The sequence below is a fragment of the Oncorhynchus gorbuscha genome, unplaced genomic scaffold, assembly GCF_021184085.1.
Source record: "Oncorhynchus gorbuscha isolate QuinsamMale2020 ecotype Even-year unplaced genomic scaffold, OgorEven_v1.0 Un_scaffold_1486, whole genome shotgun sequence".
NCBI classification, from domain to species: Eukaryota; Metazoa; Chordata; class Actinopteri; order Salmoniformes; family Salmonidae; genus Oncorhynchus; species Oncorhynchus gorbuscha.
The window spans coordinates 13,609-32,500 of record NW_025746251.1 but is presented as its reverse complement, the minus strand read 5'-3'; the positions used below and the strand labels follow the sequence as shown (position 1 = coordinate 32,500).

Sequence of the window (18,892 nt, the reverse complement as noted above, 5' to 3'; positions counted from 1 at the left end):
TGTTAAGTTTCACATCAACTACATGACAGATCAACGGATTCACAAGTAGCTGTCCCGAGGGACTGTTTGGTGTGCAGGCTTTTACTCCAACCCTGTTCTAACACACCCAATCCAGAAAATAAGCTTCCAAACAAAAGCCTGATTAGCTGAATCAGGAGTGTTACAGCAGTGTTGGACCAAAAGCCTGCACACCCCTTAGCCATCAGGAGGAGGCCACTCCCGACATAGTTCAGTAGTTGATTATTTCAAAGTTGGATAGATTTTTAGTGTGAGTCGTAACTGAGTCGTAACTGTTGTCGACTTGTCGTGTTGCCGTAACTAAGTCAACGTGAGTAGCTCTGACGAAACTAAGTCAACGTGAGTAGCTCTGATGTAACTAAGTCAACGTGAGTAGCTCTGATGTAACTAAGTCAACGTGAGTAGCTCTGATGTAACTAAGTCATCGTGACTAGCTCTGACGTAACTAAGTCATTGTGAGTAGCTGTGACGTAACTAAGTCATTGTGAGTAGCTCTGATGTAACTAAGTCAACGTGAGTAGCTCTGACATAACTAAGTCAACGTGAGTAGCTCTGACAAAACCAAGTCATTGTGAGTAGCTCTGATGTAACTAAGTCATCGTGAGTAGCTCTGATGTAACTAAGTCAACGTGAGTAGCTCTGATGTAACTAAGTCAACGTGAGTAGCTCTGATGTAACTAAGTCATCGTGAGTAGCTCTGACGAAACTAAGTCAACGTGAGTAGCTCTGATGTAACTAAGTCATTGTGAGTAGCTCTGATGAAACTAAGTCATCGTGAGTAGCTCTGACGAAACTAAGTCAACGTGAGTAGCTCTGACGTAACTAAGTCATTGTGAGTAGCTCTGAGAGAATTGGGAGAGACAGGTAACTGTTGTTACTCACTGCTGGCTTGGAGGGGCTTTTGCAGCTTCCGTCTGGGTTCCCTTTCACCCATTGGTGGATGAGGTCGGCCACGCCTACATTCAGACCCTCTGTATCCTGATAAACACAGATGATGAATCATGATGAAGTCGCGTATTAACATCACAAATGCCACCCTATTTCCCATTAAAAAGGCGCAGAAGAATTTTCCATTAAGTCACTGATTTACGGACTACAGATGAAAATGAACCAACTTGCCAAATCTGGCACCTAGACAGAAGTGTTGAACACTGCACATTTTCCCCCGACAAATAAACCTAATAAGGTAAGGTATAAATGCTACTTTTGTGTTATGAGTAATTTGATGATTGAGTTCACTAAAAATGGAGGAGAGGCCCACCGATGCCTTCATACCTTGGATAGTGTTCACTAAAGTGGTCAGAGGTCTGTTATCAATAAGAGCATGTTGCAGTATGCAGAGTCTCTATTTATCAGCAACTGAATACGTTTGGATATCCAGCCCCTCGCTCAAAGACAAGGGCTGTCCGTATGTCATCTTTCCATACCTTGGATGGTGTTTCCCTGGGCGGCTGGCTCCAAGCTTCCCCGGCCTCAAACAGATTCTTCTTGGAGGCCACAGGCTCAGTGGGGCTGGGCAGGTCCGTCAGAGCCTGCTGCCTGGCTGCCTTGGCTTCCATAGAGGACGTCTGGACAGAGGAGACATGACCGTTAACTCCCGTTTACTGTCTGGACTGAATCGGTTACACTGTGTTGTTACACAAGGCTAAAGAAAGAGCCTGCATAGCCGGTTCCTCTCTGTTCAGGGGGAGGCTTGGCCACTCCTGTGTTACGGTTTAAGATCAACTAAATAAAGGAGCAGCTTTAAATGTTGTAGGTCATACAGGGGATGAAAACTCAGAGGATGGAAGATAGCAGTAGATTAGTATAATACAGTACAGTGTTAACCAACTCTGGGAACTCCTAATGTGAGCTGTTGGAGGAACTGGAGCACTGGAGAAAACAGTAGTATAGTATAGTATAGTATAGTATAGTATAGTATAGTACAGTATAGTATAGTATAGTATGGTATAGTATAGTATAGTATAGTATTGCATAGTACAGTATAGTATTACATAGTACAGTATAGTAGCGTATAGTATAGTACCGTGCCGTATAGTATAGTACAGTACAGTATAATATAATGTAGTATAGTACAGTATAGCATATCATAGTATGGTATTATATAGTGCAGTATGGTATAGTATAGTGTAGTATAGTATAGTAGTATAGTATAGTATAGTGCAGTATAGTATAGTACAGTATAGTGTAGTATATTATAGTATAGTATGGCACAGTACAGTATAGTATAGTATGGTACAGTAGAGTAGAGTACAGTATATCATATTATAGTATAGTATAGTATAGTACGGTAGAATAGAATATAGTATACCATAGCACATCATAGTATAGTGTAGTATAGTACAGTATAGTGTAGTATATTACAGTGCGGTATAGTATATTACAGTAAAACACAGTAAAGTAAAGTAAAGCATACCAAACTATAGTAATGTATAGTATAGTACATTCAAGTATAGTAAAGTATTGTAAATTATAGTAAGGTATAGCATAGTACAGTAAAGTGGTGTAAAGCATAATAAAGTATAGTAAGGTATAACATAGTACAGTATAGTATATTAAAGCATAGTACAGTTTTGTAAAGTATAGTAAGGTATAGTATAGTATTGAAAAGCATGGTAAGGTATAGTACAGTATTGTAAAGTATAGTAAAGTACAGCATAGTATACCTCTATGGCATGAGTGTACTGTTCCAGCCTGTTGTCGATCTTGGAGATGGGGATGGGAGGCTGGCTCTTCTTGATGCTGTTACTGTTTTAAAACAAGACATATTATTCCATGAACATCATTCTTTCATAGTACTCTGAGGTAGGGTTAGGGGGTTGATAGTACTCTGAGGTAGTGTTAGGGTTGATAGTACTCTGAGGTAGGGTTAGGGTTGATAGTACTCTGAGGTAGGGTTAGGGTTGATAGTACTCTGAGGTAGAGGTTAGGGTTGATAGTACTCTGAGGTAGAGGTTAGGGTTGATAGTACTCTGAGGTAGGGTTAGGGTTGATAGTACTCTGAGGTAGAGGTTAGGGTTGATAGTACTCTGAGGTAGTGTTAGGGTTGATAGTACTCTGAGGTAGGGTTAGGGTTGATAGTACTCTGAGGTAGGGTTAGGGTTGATAGTACTCTGAGGTAGGGTTAGGGTTGATAGTACTCTGAGGTAGTGTTAGGGTTGATAGTACTCTGAGGTAGGGTTAGGGTTGATAGTACTCTGAGGTAGGGTTAGGGTTGATAGTACTCTGAGGTAGGGTTAGGGTTGATAGTACTCTGAGGTAGAGGTTAGGGTTGGGTTGATAGTACTCTGAGGTAGTGTTAGGGTTGATAGTACTCTGAGGTTAGGGTTGATAGTACTCTGAGGTAGAGGTTAGGGTTGATAGTACTCTGAGGTAGTGTTAGGGTTGATAGTACTCTGAGGTAGGGTTAGGGTTGATAGTACTCTGAGGTAGAGGTTAGGGTTAGGGTTGATAGTACTCTGAGGTAGGGTTAGGGTTGATAGTACTCTGAGGTAGAGGTTAGGGTTGATAGTACTCTGAGGTAGTGTTAGGGTTAGGGTTGATAGTACTCTGAGGTAGAGGTTAGGGTTAGGGTTGATAGTACTCTGAGGTAGGGTTAGGATTGATAGTACTCTGAGGTAGAGGTTAGGGTTGATAGTACTCTGAGGTAGTGTTAGGGTTGATAGTACTCTGAGGTAGGGTTAGGGTTGATAGTACTCTGAGGTAGTGTTAGGGTTGATAGTACTCTGAGGTAGTGGTTAGGGTTGATAGTACTCTGAGGTAGTGTTAGGGTTGATAGTACTCTGAGGTAGGGTTAGGGTTGATAGTACTCTGAGGTAGTGTTAGGGTTGATAGTACTCTGAGGTAGGGTTAGGGTTGATAGTACTCTGAGGTAGGGTTAGGGTTGATAGTACTCTGAGGTAGGGTTAGGGTTGATAGTACTCTGAGGTAGTGTTAGGGTTGATAGTACTCTGAGGTAGTGTTAGGGTTGATAGTACTCTGAGGTAGTGTTAGGGTTGATAGTACTCTGAGGTAGTGTTAGGGTTGATAGTACTCTGAGGTAGTGTTAGGGTTGATAGTACTCTGAGGTAGAGGTTAGGGTTAGGGTTGATAGTACTCTGAGGTAGAGGTTAGGGTTGATAGTACTCTGAGGTAGGGTTAGGGTTGATAGTACTCTGAGGTAGAGGTTAGGGTTGATAGTACTCTGAGGTAGAGGTTAGGGTTAGGGTTGATAGTACTCTGAGGTAGTGTTAGGGTTAGGGTTGATAGTACTCTGAGGTAGTGTTAGGGTTGATAGTACTCTGAGGTAGGGTTAGGGTTGATAGTACTCTGAGGTAGAGGTTAGGGTTAGGGTTGATAGTACTCTGAGGTAGAGGTTAGGGTTAGGGTTGATAGTACTCTGAGGTAGTGTTAGGGTTGATAGTACTCTGAGGTAGGGTTAGGGTTGATAGTACTCTGAGGTAGTGTTAGGGTTGATAGTACTCTGAGGTAGTGTTAGGGTTGATAGTACTCTGAGGTAGTGTTAGGGTTGATAGTACTCTGAGGTTGTTAGGGTTGATAGTACTCTGAGGTAGTGTTAGGGTTGATAGTACTCTGAGGTAGTGTTAGGGTTGATAGTACTCTGAGGTAGGGTTAGGGTTGATAGTACTCTGAGGTAGGGTTAGGGTTGATAGTACTCTGAGGTAGAGGTTAGGGTTGATAGTACTCTGAGGTAGTGTTAGGGTTGATAGTACTCTGAGGTAGGGTTAGGGTTGATAGTACTCTGAGGTAGGGTTAGGGTTGATAGTACTCTGAGGTAGTGTTAGGGTTGATAGTACTCTGAGGTAGAGGTTAGGGGGTTGATAGTACTCTGAGGTAGAGGTTAGGGTTGATAGTACTCTGAGGTAGTGTTAGGGTTGATAGTACTCTGAGGTAGTGTTAGGGTTGATAGTACTCTGAGGTAGGGTTAGGGTTGATAGTACTCTGAGGTTAGGGTTAGGGTTGATAGTACTCTGAGGTAGGGTTAGGGTTGATAGTACTCTGAGGTAGTGTTAGGGTTGATAGTACTCTGAGGTAGAGGTTAGGGTTAGGGTTGATAGTACTCTGAGGTAGAGGTTAGGGTTGATAGTACTCTGAGGTAGTGTTAGGGTTGATAGTACTCTGAGGTAGTGTTAGGGTTGATAGTACTCTGAGGTAGGGTTAGGGTTGATAGTACTCTGAGGTAGGGTTAGGGTTGATAGTACTCTGAGGTAGTGTTAGGGTTGATAGTACTCTGAGGTAGGGTTAGGGTTAGGGTTGATAGTACTCTGAGGTAGGGTTAGGGTTGATAGTACTCTGAGGTAGAGGTTAGGGTTGATAGTACTCTGAGGTAGTGTTAGGGTTGATAGTACTCTGAGGTAGTGTTAGGGTTGATAGTACTCTGAGGTAGGGTTAGGGTTGATAGTACTCTGAGGTAGAGGTTAGGGTTGATAGTACTCTGAGGTAGAGGTTAGGGTTGATAGTACTCTGAGGTAGAGGTTAGGGTTGATAGTACTCTGAGGTAGAGGTTAGGGTTGATAGTACTCTGAGGTAGTGTTAGGGTTGATAGTACTCTGAGGTAGGGTTAGGGTTGATAGTACTCTGAGGTAGTGTTAGGGTTGATAGTACTCTGAGGTAGAGGTTAGGGTTAGGGTTGATAGTACTCTGAGGTAGAGGTTAGGGTTGATAGTACTCTGAGGTAGTGTTAGGGTTGATAGTACTCTGAGGTAGTGTTAGGGTTGATAGTACTCTGAGGTAGGGTTAGGGTTGATAGTACTCTGAGGTTAGGGTTAGGGTTGATAGTACTCTGAGGTAGTGTTAGGGTTGATAGTACTCTGAGGTAGGGTTAGGGTTAGGGTTGATAGTACTCTGAGGTAGGGTTAGGGTTGATAGTACTCTGAGGTAGAGGTTAGGGTTGATAGTACTCTGAGGTAGTGTTAGGGTTGATAGTACTCTGAGGTAGTGTTAGGGTTGATAGTACTCTGAGGTAGAGGTTAGGGTTGATAGTACTCTGAGGTAGAGGTTAGGGTTGATAGTACTCTGAGGTAGAGGTTAGGGTTGATAGTACTCTGAGGTAGTGTTAGGGTTGATAGTACTCTGAGGTAGGGTTAGGGTTGATAGTACTCTGAGGTAGTGTTAGGGTTGATAGTACTCTGAGGTAGTGTTAGGGTTGATAGTACTCTGAGGTAGAGGTTAGGGTTGATAGTACTCTGAGGTAGTGTTAGGGTTGATAGTACTCTGAGGTAGGGTTAGGGTTGATAGTACTCTGAGGTAGTGTTAGGGTTGATAGTACTCTGAGGTAGTGTTAGGGTTGATAGTACTCTGAGGTTAGGGTTAGGGTTGATAGTACTCTGAGGTAGAGGTTAGGGTTAGGGTTGATAGTACTCTGAGGTAGTGTTAGGGTTGATAGTACTCTGAGGTAGTGTTAGGGTTGATAGTACTCTGAGGTAGTGTTAGGGTTGATAGTACTCTGAGGTAGTGTTAGGGTTGATAGTACTCTGAGGTAGTGTTAGGGTTGATAGTACTCTGAGGTAGAGGTTAGGGTTGATAGTACTCTGAGGTAGTGTTAGGGTTGATAGTACTCTGAGGTAGGGTTAGGGTTGATAGTACTCTGAGGTAGAGGTTAGGGTTGATAGTACTCTGAGGTAGGGTTAGGGTTGATAGTACTCTGAGGTAGTGTTAGGGTTGATAGTACTCTGAGGTAGTGTTAGGGTTGATAGTACTCTGAGGTAGGGTTAGGGTTAGGGTTGATAGTACTCTGAGGTAGAGGTTAGGGTTGATAGTACTCTGAGGTAGTGTTAGGGTTGATAGTACTCTGAGGTAGGGTTAGGGTTGATAGTACTCTGAGGTAGTGTTAGGGTTGATAGTACTCTGAGGTAGTGTTAGGGTTGATAGTACTCTGAGGTAGTGTTAGGGTTGATAGTACTCTGAGGTAGGGTTAGGGTTGATAGTACTCTGAGGTAGAGGTTAGGGTTAGGGTTGATAGTACTCTGAGGTAGTGTTAGGGTTGATAGTACTCTGAGGTAGTGTTAGGGTTGATAGTACTCTGAGGTAGTGTTAGGGTTGATAGTACTCTGAGGTAGGGTTAGGGTTGATAGTACTCTGAGGTAGGGTTAGGGTTGATAGTACTCTGAGGTAGTGTTAGGGTTGATAGTACTCTGAGGTAGTGTTAGGGTTGATAGTACTCTGAGGTAGGGTTAGGGTTGATAGTACTCTGAGGTAGGGTTAGGGTTGATAGTACTCTGAGGTAGGGTTAGGGTTGATAGTACTCTGAGGAAGTGTTAGGGTTGATAGTACTCTGAGGTAGGGTTAGGGTTGATAGTACTCTGAGGTAGGGTTAGGGTTGATAGTACTCTGAGGTAGGGTTAGGGTTGATAGTACTCTGAGGTAGTGTTAGGGTTAGGGTTGATAGTACTCTGAGGTAGTGTTAGGTTTGATAGTACTCTGAGGTAGGGTTAGGGTTGATAGTACTCTGAGGTAGGGTTAGGGTTGATAGTACTCTGAGGTAGTGTTAGGGTTGATAGTACTCTGAGGTAGTGTTAGGGTTGATAGTACTCTGAGGTAGTGTTAGGGTTGATAGTACTCTGAGGTAGTGTTAGGGTTGATAGTACTCTGAGGTAGTGTTAGGGTTGATAGTACTCTGAGGTAGTGTTAGGGTTAGGGTTGATAGTACTCTGAGGTAGTGTTAGGGTTGATAGTACTCTGAGGTAGTGTTAGGGTTGATAGTACTCTGAGGTAGTGTTAGGGTTGATAGTACTCTGAGGTAGTGTTAGGGTTGATAGTACTCTGAGGTAGGGTTAGGGTTGATAGTACTCTGAGGTAGTGTTAGGGTTGATAGTACTCTGAGGTAGGGTTAGGGTTGATAGTACTCTGAGGTAGAGGTTAGGGTTGATAGTACTCTGAGGTAGTGTTAGGGTTGATAGTACTCTGAGGTAGTGTTAGGGTTGATAGTACTCTGAGGTAGTGTTAGGGTTGATAGTACTCTGAGGTAGTGTTAGGGTTGATAGTACTCTGAGGTAGAGGTTAGGGTTGATAGTACTCTGAGGTAGAGGTTAGGGTTGATAGTACTCTGAGGTAGGGTTAGGGTTGATAGTACTCTGAGGTAGTGTTAGGGTTGATAGTACTCTGAGGTAGTGTTAGGGTTGATAGTACTCTGAGGTAGTGTTAGGGTTGATAGTACTCTGAGGTAGAGGTTAGGGTTGATAGTACTCTGAGGTAGTGTTAGGGTTGATAGTACTCTGAGGTAGAGGTTAGGGTTGATAGTACTCTGAGGTAGTGTTAGGGTTGATAGTACTCTGAGGTAGGGTTAGGGTTGATAGTACTCTGAGGTAGAGGTTAGGGTTGATAGTACTCTGAGGTAGTGTTAGGGTTGATAGTACTCTGAGGTAGAGGTTAGGGTTGATAGTACTCTGAGGTAGAGGTTAGGGTTAGGGTTGATAGTACTCTGAGGTAGAGGTTAGGGTTGATAGTACTCTGAGGTAGTGTTAGGGTTGATAGTACTCTGAGGTAGAGGTTAGGGTTGATAGTACTCTGAGGTAGAGGTTAGGGTTAGGGTTGATAGTACTCTGAGGTAGAGGTTAGGGTTAGGGTTGATAGTACTCTGAGTTAGAGGTTAGGGTTAGGGTTGATAGTACTCTGAGGTAGAGGTTAGGGTTGATAGTACTCTGAGGTAGAGGTTAGGGTTAGGGTTGATAGTACTCTGAGGTAGAGGTTAGGGTTAGGGTTGATAGTACTCTGAGGTAGAGGTTAGGGTTAGGGTTGATAGTACTCTGAGGTAGGGGTTAGGGTTAGGGTTGATAGTACTCTGAGGTAGGGTTAGGGTTGATAGTACTCTGAGGTAGGGTTAGGGTTGATAGTACTCTGAGGTAGGGTTAGGGTTGATAGTACTCTGAGGTAGGGTTAGGGTTGATAGTACTCTGAGGTAGGGTTAGGGTTGATAGTACTCTGAGGTAGGGTTAGGGTTGATAGTACTCTGAGGTAGGGTTAGGGTTGATAGTACTCTGAGGTAGGGTTAGGGTTGATAGTACTCTGAGGTAGGGTTAGGGTTGATAGTACTCTGAGGTAGGGTTAGGGTTGATAGGAGTTTAGAGAGTTAGGGTTAGGGTTCATAGTACTCTGAGGTAGAGGTTAGGGTTGATAGTACTCTGAGGTAGGGTTAGGGTTGATAGTACTCTGAGGTAGGGTTAGGGTTGATAGTACTCTGAGGTAGAGGTTAGGGTTGATAGTACTCTGAGGTAGAGGTTAGGGTTGATAGTACTCTGAGGTAGAGGTTAGGGTTGATAGTACTCTGAGGTAGGGGTTAGGGTTGATAGTACTCTGAGGTAGAGGTTAGGGTTGATAGTACTCTGAGGTAGGGTTAGGGTTGATAGTACTCTGAGGTAGGGTTAGGGTTGATAGTACTCTGAGGTAGGGTTAGGGTTGATAGTACTCTGAGGTAGGGTTAGGGTTAGGGTTGATAGTACTCTGAGGTAGAGGTTAGGGTTAGGGTTGATAGTACTCTGAGGTAGAGGTTAGGGTTAGGGTTGATAGTACTCTGAGGTAGGGTTAGGGTTGATAGTACTCTGAGGTAGGGTTAGGGTTGATAGTACTCTGAGGTAGAGGTTAGGGTTAGGGTTGATAGTACTCTGAGGTAGAGGTTAGGGTTAGGGTTGATAGTACTCTGAGGTAGAGGTTAGGGTTGATAGTACTCTGAGGTAGGGTTAGGGTTGATAGTACTCTGAGGTAGGGGTTAGGGTTAGGGTTGATAGTACTCTGAGGTAGGGTTAGGGTTAGGGTTGATAGTACTCTGAGGTAGGGATAGTACTCTGAGGTTTAGGGTTGATAGTACTCTGAGGTAGGTACTCTGAGGTAGGGTTAGGGTTGATAGTACTCTGAGGTAGGGTTAGGGTTGATAGTACTCTGAGGTAGGGTTAGGGTTGATAGTACTCTGAGGTAGTGTTAGGGTTGATAGTACTCTGAGGTAGGGTTAGGGTTGATAGTACTCTGAGGTAGGGGTTAGGGTTGATAGTACTCTGAGGTAGTGTTAGGGTTGATAGTACTCTGAGGTAGTGTTAGGGTTGATAGTACTCTGAGGTAGAGGTTAGGGTTGATAGTACTCTGAGGTAGTGTTAGGGTTGATAGTACTCTGAGGTAGAGGTTAGGGTTGATAGTACTCTGAGGTAGGGTTAGGGTTGATAGTACTCTGAGGTAGAGGTTAGGGTTGATAGTACTCTGAGGTAGGGTTAGGGTTGATAGTACTCTGAGGTAGAGGTTAGGGTTGATAGTACTCTGAGGTAGAGGTTAGGGTTGATAGTACTCTGAGGTAGTGTTAGGGTTGATAGTACTCTGAGGTAGTGTTAGGGTTGATAGTACTCTGAGGTAGAGGTTAGGGTTGATAGTACTCTGAGGTAGAGGTTAGGGTTGATAGTACTCTGAGGTAGTGTTAGGGTTGATAGTACTCTGAGGTAGGGTTAGGGTTGATAGTACTCTGAGGTAGTGTTAGGGTTGATAGTACTCTGAGGTAGAGGTTAGGGTTGATAGTACTCTGAGGTAGAGGATAGGGGTTGATAGTACTCTGAGGTAGGGTTAGGGTTGGGTTGATAGTACTCTGAGGTGGGTTGATAGTACTCTGAGGTAGGGTTAGGGTTGATAGTACTCTGAGGTAGAGGTTAGGGTTGATAGTACTCTGAGGTAGGGTTAGGGATAGTGATAGTACTCTGAGGTAGGGTTAGGGTTGATAGTACTCTGAGGTAGTGTTAGGGTTGATAGTACTCTGAGGTAGGGTTAGGGTTGATAGTACTCTGAGGTAGGGTTAGGGTTGATAGTACTCTGAGGTAGGGTTAGGGTTGATAGTACTCTGAGGTAGGGTTAGGGTTGATAGTACTCTGAGGTAGGGGGTTGATAGTACTCTGAGGTAGAGGTTAGGGTTGATAGTACTCTGAGGTAGAGGTTAGGGTTGATAGTACTCTGAGGTAGGGTTAGGGTTGATAGTACTCTGAGGTAGGGTTAGGGTTGATAGTACTCTGAGGTAGTGTTAGGGTTGATAGTACTCTGAGGTAGGGTTAGGGTTGATAGTACTCTGAGGTAGTGTTAGGGTTGATAGTACTCTGAGGTAGGTTAGGGTTGATAGTACTCTGAGGTAGGGTTAGGGTTGATAGTACTCTGAGTAGGGTTACTTGATAGTACTGAGGTAGTGTTAGGGTTGATAGTACTCTGAGGTAGGGTTAGGGTTGATAGTACTCTGAGGTAGGGTTAGGGTTGATAGTACTCTGAGGTAGTGTTAGGGTTGATAGTACTCTGAGGTAGGGTTAGGGTTGATAGTACTCTGAGGTAGTGTTAGGGTTGATAGTACTCTGAGGTAGTGTTAGGGTTGATAGTACTCTGAGGTAGGGTTAGGGTTGATAGTACTCTGAGGTAGGGTTAGGGTTGATAGTACTCTGAGGTAGAGGTTAGGGTTGATAGTACTCTGAGGTAGAGGTTAGGGTTGATAGTACTCTGAGGTAGGGTTAGGGTTGATAGTACTCTGAGGTAGGGTTAGGGTTGATAGTACTCTGAGGTAGGGTTAGGGTTGATAGTACTCTGAGGTAGGGTTAGGGTTGATAGTACTCTGAGGTAGGGTTAGGGTTGATAGTACTCTGAGGTAGAGGTTAGGGTTGATAGTACTCTGAGGTAGGGTTAGGGTTGATAGTACTCTGAGGTAGGGTTAGGGTTGATAGTACTCTGAGGTAGAGGTTAGGGTTGATAGTACTCTGAGGTAGGGTTAGGGTTGATAGTACTCTGAGGTAGAGGTTAGGGTTGATAGTACTCTGAGGTAGTGTTAGGGTTGATAGTACTCTGAGGTAGAGGTTAGGGTTGATAGTACTCTGAGGTAGAGGTTAGTTAGGGTTGATAGTACTCTGAGGTAGAGGTTAGGGTTGATAGTACTCTGAGGTAGAGGTTAGGGTTGATAGTACTCTGAGGTTTAGGGTTGATAGTACTCTGAGGTAGAGGTTAGGGTTAGGGTTGATAGTACTCTGAGGTAGAGGTTAGGGTTAGGGTTGATAGTACTCTGAGGTAGAGGTTAGGGTTAGGGTTGATAGTACTCTGAGGTAGGGGTTAGGGTTAGGGTTGATAGTACTCTGAGGTAGGGTTAGGGTTGATAGTACTCTGAGGTAGGGTTAGGGTTGATAGTACTCTGAGGTAGGGTTAGGGTTGATAGTACTCTGAGGTAGGGTTAGGGTTGATAGTACTCTGAGGTAGGGTTAGGGTTGATAGTACTCTGAGGTAGGGTTAGGGTTGATAGTACTCTGAGGTAGGGTTAGGGTTGATAGTACTCTGAGGTAGGGTTAGGGTTGATAGTACTCTGAGGTAGGGTTAGGGTTGATAGTACTCTGAGGTAGAGGTTAGGGTTGATAGTACTCTGAGGTAGGGTTAGGGTTGATAGTACTCTGAGGTAGGGTTAGGGTTGATAGTACTCTGAGGTAGGGTTAGGGTTGATAGTACTCTGAGGTAGAGGTTAGGGTTGATAGTACTCTGAGGTAGAGGTTAGGGTTGATAGTACTCTGAGGTAGAGGTTAGGGTTGATAGTACTCTGAGGTAGGGTTAGGGTTGATAGTACTCTGAGGTAGGGGTTAGGGTTGATTAGGGTTTAGATAGTACTCTGAGGTAGGGTTAGGGTTGATAGTACTCTGAGGTAGGGTTAGGGTTGATAGTACTCTGAGGTAGGGTTAGGGTTGATAGTACTCTGAGGTAGGGTTAGGGTTAGGGTTGATAGTACTCTGAGGTAGAGGTTAGGGTTAGGGTTGATAGTACTCTGAGGTAGAGGTTAGGGTTAGGGTTGATAGTACTCTGAGGTAGGGTTAGGGTTGATAGTACTCCGAGGTAGGGTTAGGGTTGATAGTACTCTGAGGTAGGGTTGAGGGTTAGGGTTAGGGTGATAGTACTCTGAGGTAGAGGTTAGGGTTAGGGTTGATAGTACTCTGAGGTAGAGGTTAGGGTTGATAGTACTTGATAGTACTCTCTGAGGTAGGGGTTAGGGTTAGGGTTGATAGTACTCTGAGGTAGGGTTAGGGTTAGGGTTGATAGTACTCTGAGGTAGGGTTAGGGTTGATAGTACTCTGAGGTAGGGTTAGGGTTGATAGTACTCTGAGGTAGGGTTAGGGTTGATAGTACTCTGAGGTAGGGTTAGGATTGATAGTACTCTGAGGTAGGGTTAGGGTTAGGGTTGATAGTACTCTGAGGTAGGGTTAAGGTTAGGATTTATAGTACTCTGAGATAGGGTTAGGGTTGTATATTTCATTGCTAAGTAAAGGTATAGCTCATTCTTAAGACATTGAATGAATCCACACTCCTTTGATGGCCATTTTGGGTACAGCGAAGGATTAATGTGTGTCATAGTCTAAATAAAGTGATAGTAGACTTATACTCCCTATGCTCTTCTTTCAAGTCAGCCTGAAACCGTTTCAACACTTGTCTGACCCCAGGCCTCCTGCACGCCACAAGCATTACTCTTGCTTCAGGCAAGTGTGGTTTAACCCAACCAGCTCCATTTACATTTGCTATAGCACAGGAGCTCACTGCCCAGCCAGAGGAGCAGGGCGTCTCTAGTCTCACCAGGAGCTCACTGCCCAGCCAGAGGAGCAGGACATCTGACCATGAGCTCACTGCCCAGCCAGAGGAGCAGGACCTCTCTAGTCTCACCAGGAGCTCACTGCCCAGCCAGAAGAGCAGGACATCTCACCAGGAGCTCACTGCCCAGCCAGAGGAGCAGGACATCTCTAGTCTCACCAGGAGCTCACTGCCCAGCCAGAGGAGCAGGACATCTGACCAGGAGCTCACTGCCCAGCCAGAGGGGCAGGACGTCTTTAGTCTCACCAGGAGCTCACTGCCCAGCCAGAGGAGCAGGACATCTCTCGTCTCACCAGGAGATCACTGCCCAGCCAGAGGAGCAGGACATCTCTAGTCTCACCAGGAACTCACTGCCCAGCCAGAGGAGCAGGACATCTGACCAGGAGCTCACTGCCCAGCAAGAGGAGCAGGACCTCTCTAGTCTCACCGGGAGCTCACTGCCCAGCCAGAGGAGCAGGACGTCTCTAGTCTCACCAGGAGCTCACTGCCCAGCCAGAGGAGCATGACATCTCTAGTCTCACCAGGAGCTCACTGCCCAGCCAGAGGAGCAGGACATCTCTAGTCTCACCAGGAGCTCACTGCCCAGCCAGAGGAGCAGGACATCTGACCAGGAGCTCACTGGCCAGCCAGTGGAGCAGGATGTCTCTACTCTAACCAGGAGCTCACTGCCCAGCCAGAGGAGCAGGACATCTCTAGTCTCACCAGGAGCTCACTGCCCAGCCAGAGGAGCAGGACATCTCTAGTCTCACCAGGAGCTCACTGCCCAGCCAGAACAGCAGGTCATCTCTAGTCTCACCAGGATGTCTAACAGACTAGACCACATATCAACACAGACTATCCTCTAAACAGTGATCTCTTCCATCTGCTTTAATATAATATCTTCCTGTCCCTCTGATTTAGGCCAGATAAATGTGACACCGGAAAACTTTAAACTTTATTAGCAGTGTCTTCCACCAACGCAGACAGATGCTTTGTGTCGAGGGTGTTTGGGTTACCATTAGTTACGATGATGTCATTGACTCTGATGATGAGTTCCATCATGTTCACATTTTATGAAAGGGGCTATTATCCTCACGCAATGTTTCCTCTTACAAGTGTATGTGTGTGTGTGTGAGTGAGTGTGTGTGCCTGCGTGCATGTTTATGTATGTGTGTGTGTGTGTCCTCTGACAGATGGGAAACAGAGAGGCAATAAAACACCAGCTCACCTGATGACTTCATCTCTTCAGGCCCTCAGACTCCTAGTTAATGCTCTCCCTCAACATTCTCTGTCTTAAGGCCCTCAGACTCCGAGCTAATTCCTCTCTCTCTCACCATTCTCTGTCTTAAGGCCCTTAAACTCCTAGCTAATTCCCCTCTCTCTCCCCATTCTCTGTCTTAAGGCCCTTAGACTCCTAGCTAATTCCCCTCTCTCTCTCTCCATTCTCTGTCTTAAGGCCCTTAGACTCCTAGCTAATTCCCCTCTCTCTCACCATTCTCTGTCTTAAGGCCCTTAGACTCCTAGTTAATTCCTCTCTCTCTCACCATTTTATATCTTAAGGCCCTTAGACTCCTAGCTAATTCCTCTCTCCCTCACCATTATCTGTCTTAAGGCCCTTAAGGCCCTCAGACTCCTAGCTAATTCCTCTCTCTCTCACCATTCTCTGTCTTAAGGCCCTAAGACTCCTAGCTAATGCTGTCCCTCACCATGCTATCTCTATCTCACCATGAGGAGCGTACCTGTTGCACCGGCTATACGAGTGTTAGAGTGTATCTATCTAACCACACGGCTGCTATAGGATCAGATGTCTAATGTATTCCACCACACGGCTGCTATAGGATCAGATAACTAATCTATCTCAGCGCGAGGCTCCTCTGTAAGCATGTCGCCCATCTATCTTACCAACAGCCACCAAAGAAAACACATCTGGTTTGACTTAGTACACATAAATCATCACTGACAAAGAGAGAGAGAGAGAGAGAGAGAGAGAGAGAGTGAGAGTGAGAGAGAGAGAGAGAGAGAGAGAGAGAGAGAGAGAGAGAGAGAGAGAGAGAGAGAGAGAGAGAGAGAGAGAGAGAGAGAGAGAGAGAGAGAGAGAGAGAGAGAGAGACAGAGAGAGAGACAGAGAGACACAGAGAGACACAGAGAGACACAGAGAGAGACCGAGAGAGACAGAGAGAGAGAGAGAGAGAGAGAGAGAGAGAGAGAGAGAGAGAGAGAGAGAGAGAGAGAGAGAGAGAGAGAGAGAGAGAGAGAGAGAGAGAGAGAGAGAGAGAGAGAGAGAGAGATGTTCACTCACCTTTTCTGCAGAGAGCGGTTCAGAGACTCAGTCCTCTCGTTGATCTGAGGAGGGGAACAAGGACACCGGGTTTGTATTGGGAGATAATATATCTGAAGCTACCTAGAATAACAGCTAACAACTTCAATCTACAGTAGCCCTACATTATCAATCTACGGTAACCTTACATTATTAATCTACAGTAGCCCTACCTTTTAATCTACAGTAGCCCTACATTATCAATCTACAGTAACCCTACATTATCAATCTACAGTAGCCCTACGTTATCTATCAACAGTAACTCTACATTATCGATCTACAGTAACCTTACATTATCAATCTACAGTAGCCCTACCTTATCAATCTACAGTAGCCCTACATTATCAATCTACAGTAGCCTTACATTATCAATCTACAGTAGCCCTACGTTATTTATCAACAGTAGCTCTACATTATCGATCTACAGTAACCCTACATTATCGATCTATGGTAACCTTACATTATCAATACAAAGTATTTCTACCCATCCAAAGAATTCCTTCTCGTTAAAGCATTTGTGGTTTATACTGTCATGACCTGATAAAGGTGTATAGTACTGTCATGACCTGGTAAAGGTACTGTCATGACCTGGTAAAGGTACTGTCATGACCTGGTAAAGGTACTGTCATGACCTGGTAAAGGTGTATATTACTGTCATGACCTGGTAAAGGTACTGTCATGACCTGATAAAGGTGTATATTACTGTCATGACCTGGTAAAGGTGTATAATACTGTCATGACCTGGTAAAGGTGTATAGTACTGTCATGACCTGGTAAAGGTACTGTCATGACCTGATAAAGGTGTATAATACTGTCATGACCTGGTAAAGGTGTATAATACTGTCATGACCTGGTAAAGGTGTCATGACCTGGTAAAGGTACTGTCATGACCTGGTAAAGGTACTGTCATGACCTGGTAAAGGTGTATAATACTGTCATGACCTGGTAAAGGTGTATAGTACTGTCATGACCTGTTAAAGGTACTGTCATGACCTGATAAAGGTGTATAATACTGTCATGACCTGGTAAAGGTGTATAATACTGTCATGACCTGGTAAAGGTGTATAGTACTGTCATGACCTGGTAAAGGTGTATACTACTGTCATGACCTGTTAAAGGTACTGTCATGACCTGATAAAGGTGTATAATACTGTCATGACCTGGTAAAGGTACTGTCATGACCTGGTAAAGGTGTATAATACTGTCATGACCTGGTAAAGGTGTATAATACTGTCATGACCTGGTAAAGGTACTGTCATGACCTGGTAAAGGTGTATAATACTGTCATGACCTGGTAAAGGTGTATAATACTGTCATGACCTGGTAAAGGTACTGTCATGACCTGGTAAAGGTGTATAGTACTGTCATGACCTGGTAAAGGTACTGTCATGACCTGATAAAGGTGTATAGTACTGTCATGACCTGGTAAAGGTGTATAATACTGTCATGACCTGGTAAAGGTGTATAGTACTGTCATGACCTGGTAAAGGTGTATAGTACTGTCATGACCTGGTAAAGGTACTGTCATGACCTGGTAAAGGTGTATAGTACTGTCATGACCTGGTAAAGGTGTATAGTACTGTCATGACCTGGTAAAGGTGTATAATACTGTCATGACCTGGTAAAGGTGTATAATACTGTCATGACCTGGTAAAGGTGTATAGTACTGTCATGACCTGATAAAGGTGTATAGTACTGTCATGACCTGGTAAAGGTGTATAATACTGTCATGACCTGGTAAAGGTGTATAATACTGTCATGACCTGATAAAGGTGTATAATACTGTCATGACCTGGTAAAGGTACTGTCATGACCTGGTAAAGGTGTATAGTACTGTCATGACCTGGTAAAGTACTGTCATGACCTGGTAAAGGTGTATAATACTGTCATGACCTGGTAAAGGTGTATAGTACTGTCATGACCTGGTAAAGGTGTATAGTACTGTCATGACCTGGTAAAGGTACTGTCATGACCTGGTAAAGGTGTATAATACTGTCATGACCTGGTAAAGGTGTATAGTACTGTCATGACCTGGTAAAGGTACTGTCATGACCTGGTAAAGGTGTATAGTACTGTCATGACCTGGTAAAGGTGTATAATACTGTCATGACCTGGTAAAGGTGTATAGTACTGTCATGACCTGGTAAAGGTACTGTCATGACCTGGTAAAGGTGTATAATACTGTCATGACCTGGTAAAGGTGTATAATACTGTCATGACCTGGTAAAGGTGTATAGTACTGTCATGACCTGGTAAAGGTGTATGATACTGTCATGACCTGGTAAAGGTGTATAATACTGTCATGACCTGGTAAAGGTGTATAGTACTGTCATGACCTGGTAAAGGTACTGTCATGACCTGGTAAAGGTACTGTCATGACCTGGTAAAGGTGTATAATACTGTCATGACCTGGTAAAGGTGTATAATACTGTCATGACCTGGTAAAGGTGTATAGTACTGTCATGACCTGGTAAAGGTGTATAATACTGTCATGACCTGGTAAAGGTACTGTCATGACCTGGTAAAGGTGTATAGTACTGTCATGACCTGGTAAAGGTACTGTCATGACCTGGTAAAGGTGTATAATACTGTCATGACCTGGTAAAGGTACTGTCATGACCTGGTAAAGGTACTGTCATGACCTGGTAAAGGTGTATAATACTGTCATGACCTGGTAAAGGTACTGTCATGACCTGGTAAAGGTGTATAATACTGTCATGACCTGGTAAAGGTGTATAGTACTGTCATGACCTGGTAAAGGTGTATAATACTGTCATGACCTGGTAAAGGTGTATAATACTGTCATGACCTGGTAAAGGTGTATAATACTGTCATGACCTGGTAAAGGTGTATAGTACTGTCATGACCTGGTAAAGGTACTGTCATGACCTGATAAAGGTGTATAATACTGTCATGACCTGGTAAAGGTGTATAATACTGTCATGACCTGGTAAAGGTGTATAGTACTGTCATGACCTGGTAAAGGTGTATACTACTGTCATGACCTGGTAAAGGTAC

The 18,892-nt window shown here is 44.2% G+C and overlaps 1 protein-coding gene across 1 annotated transcript in view; it reads right to left on the bottom strand.

Moving 5' to 3' along the window:
* The window catches only part of LOC124023039 (non-muscle caldesmon-like), a 50,492-nt gene that overhangs the window by 19,797 nt on the left and 11,803 nt on the right, over nucleotides 1–18,892 (bottom strand). Inside the window, exons 5-8 of the mRNA XM_046337631.1 lie at nucleotides 15,857–15,900; nucleotides 2,685–2,766; nucleotides 1,446–1,586; nucleotides 901–996 (exon numbers count right to left, since the gene is read on the bottom strand). Of these exons, the coding sequence (XP_046193587.1) occupies nucleotides 901–996; nucleotides 1,446–1,586; nucleotides 2,685–2,766; nucleotides 15,857–15,900 (363 nt within the window). The remainder of the gene's footprint in view (nucleotides 1–900; nucleotides 997–1,445; nucleotides 1,587–2,684; nucleotides 2,767–15,856; nucleotides 15,901–18,892) is intronic.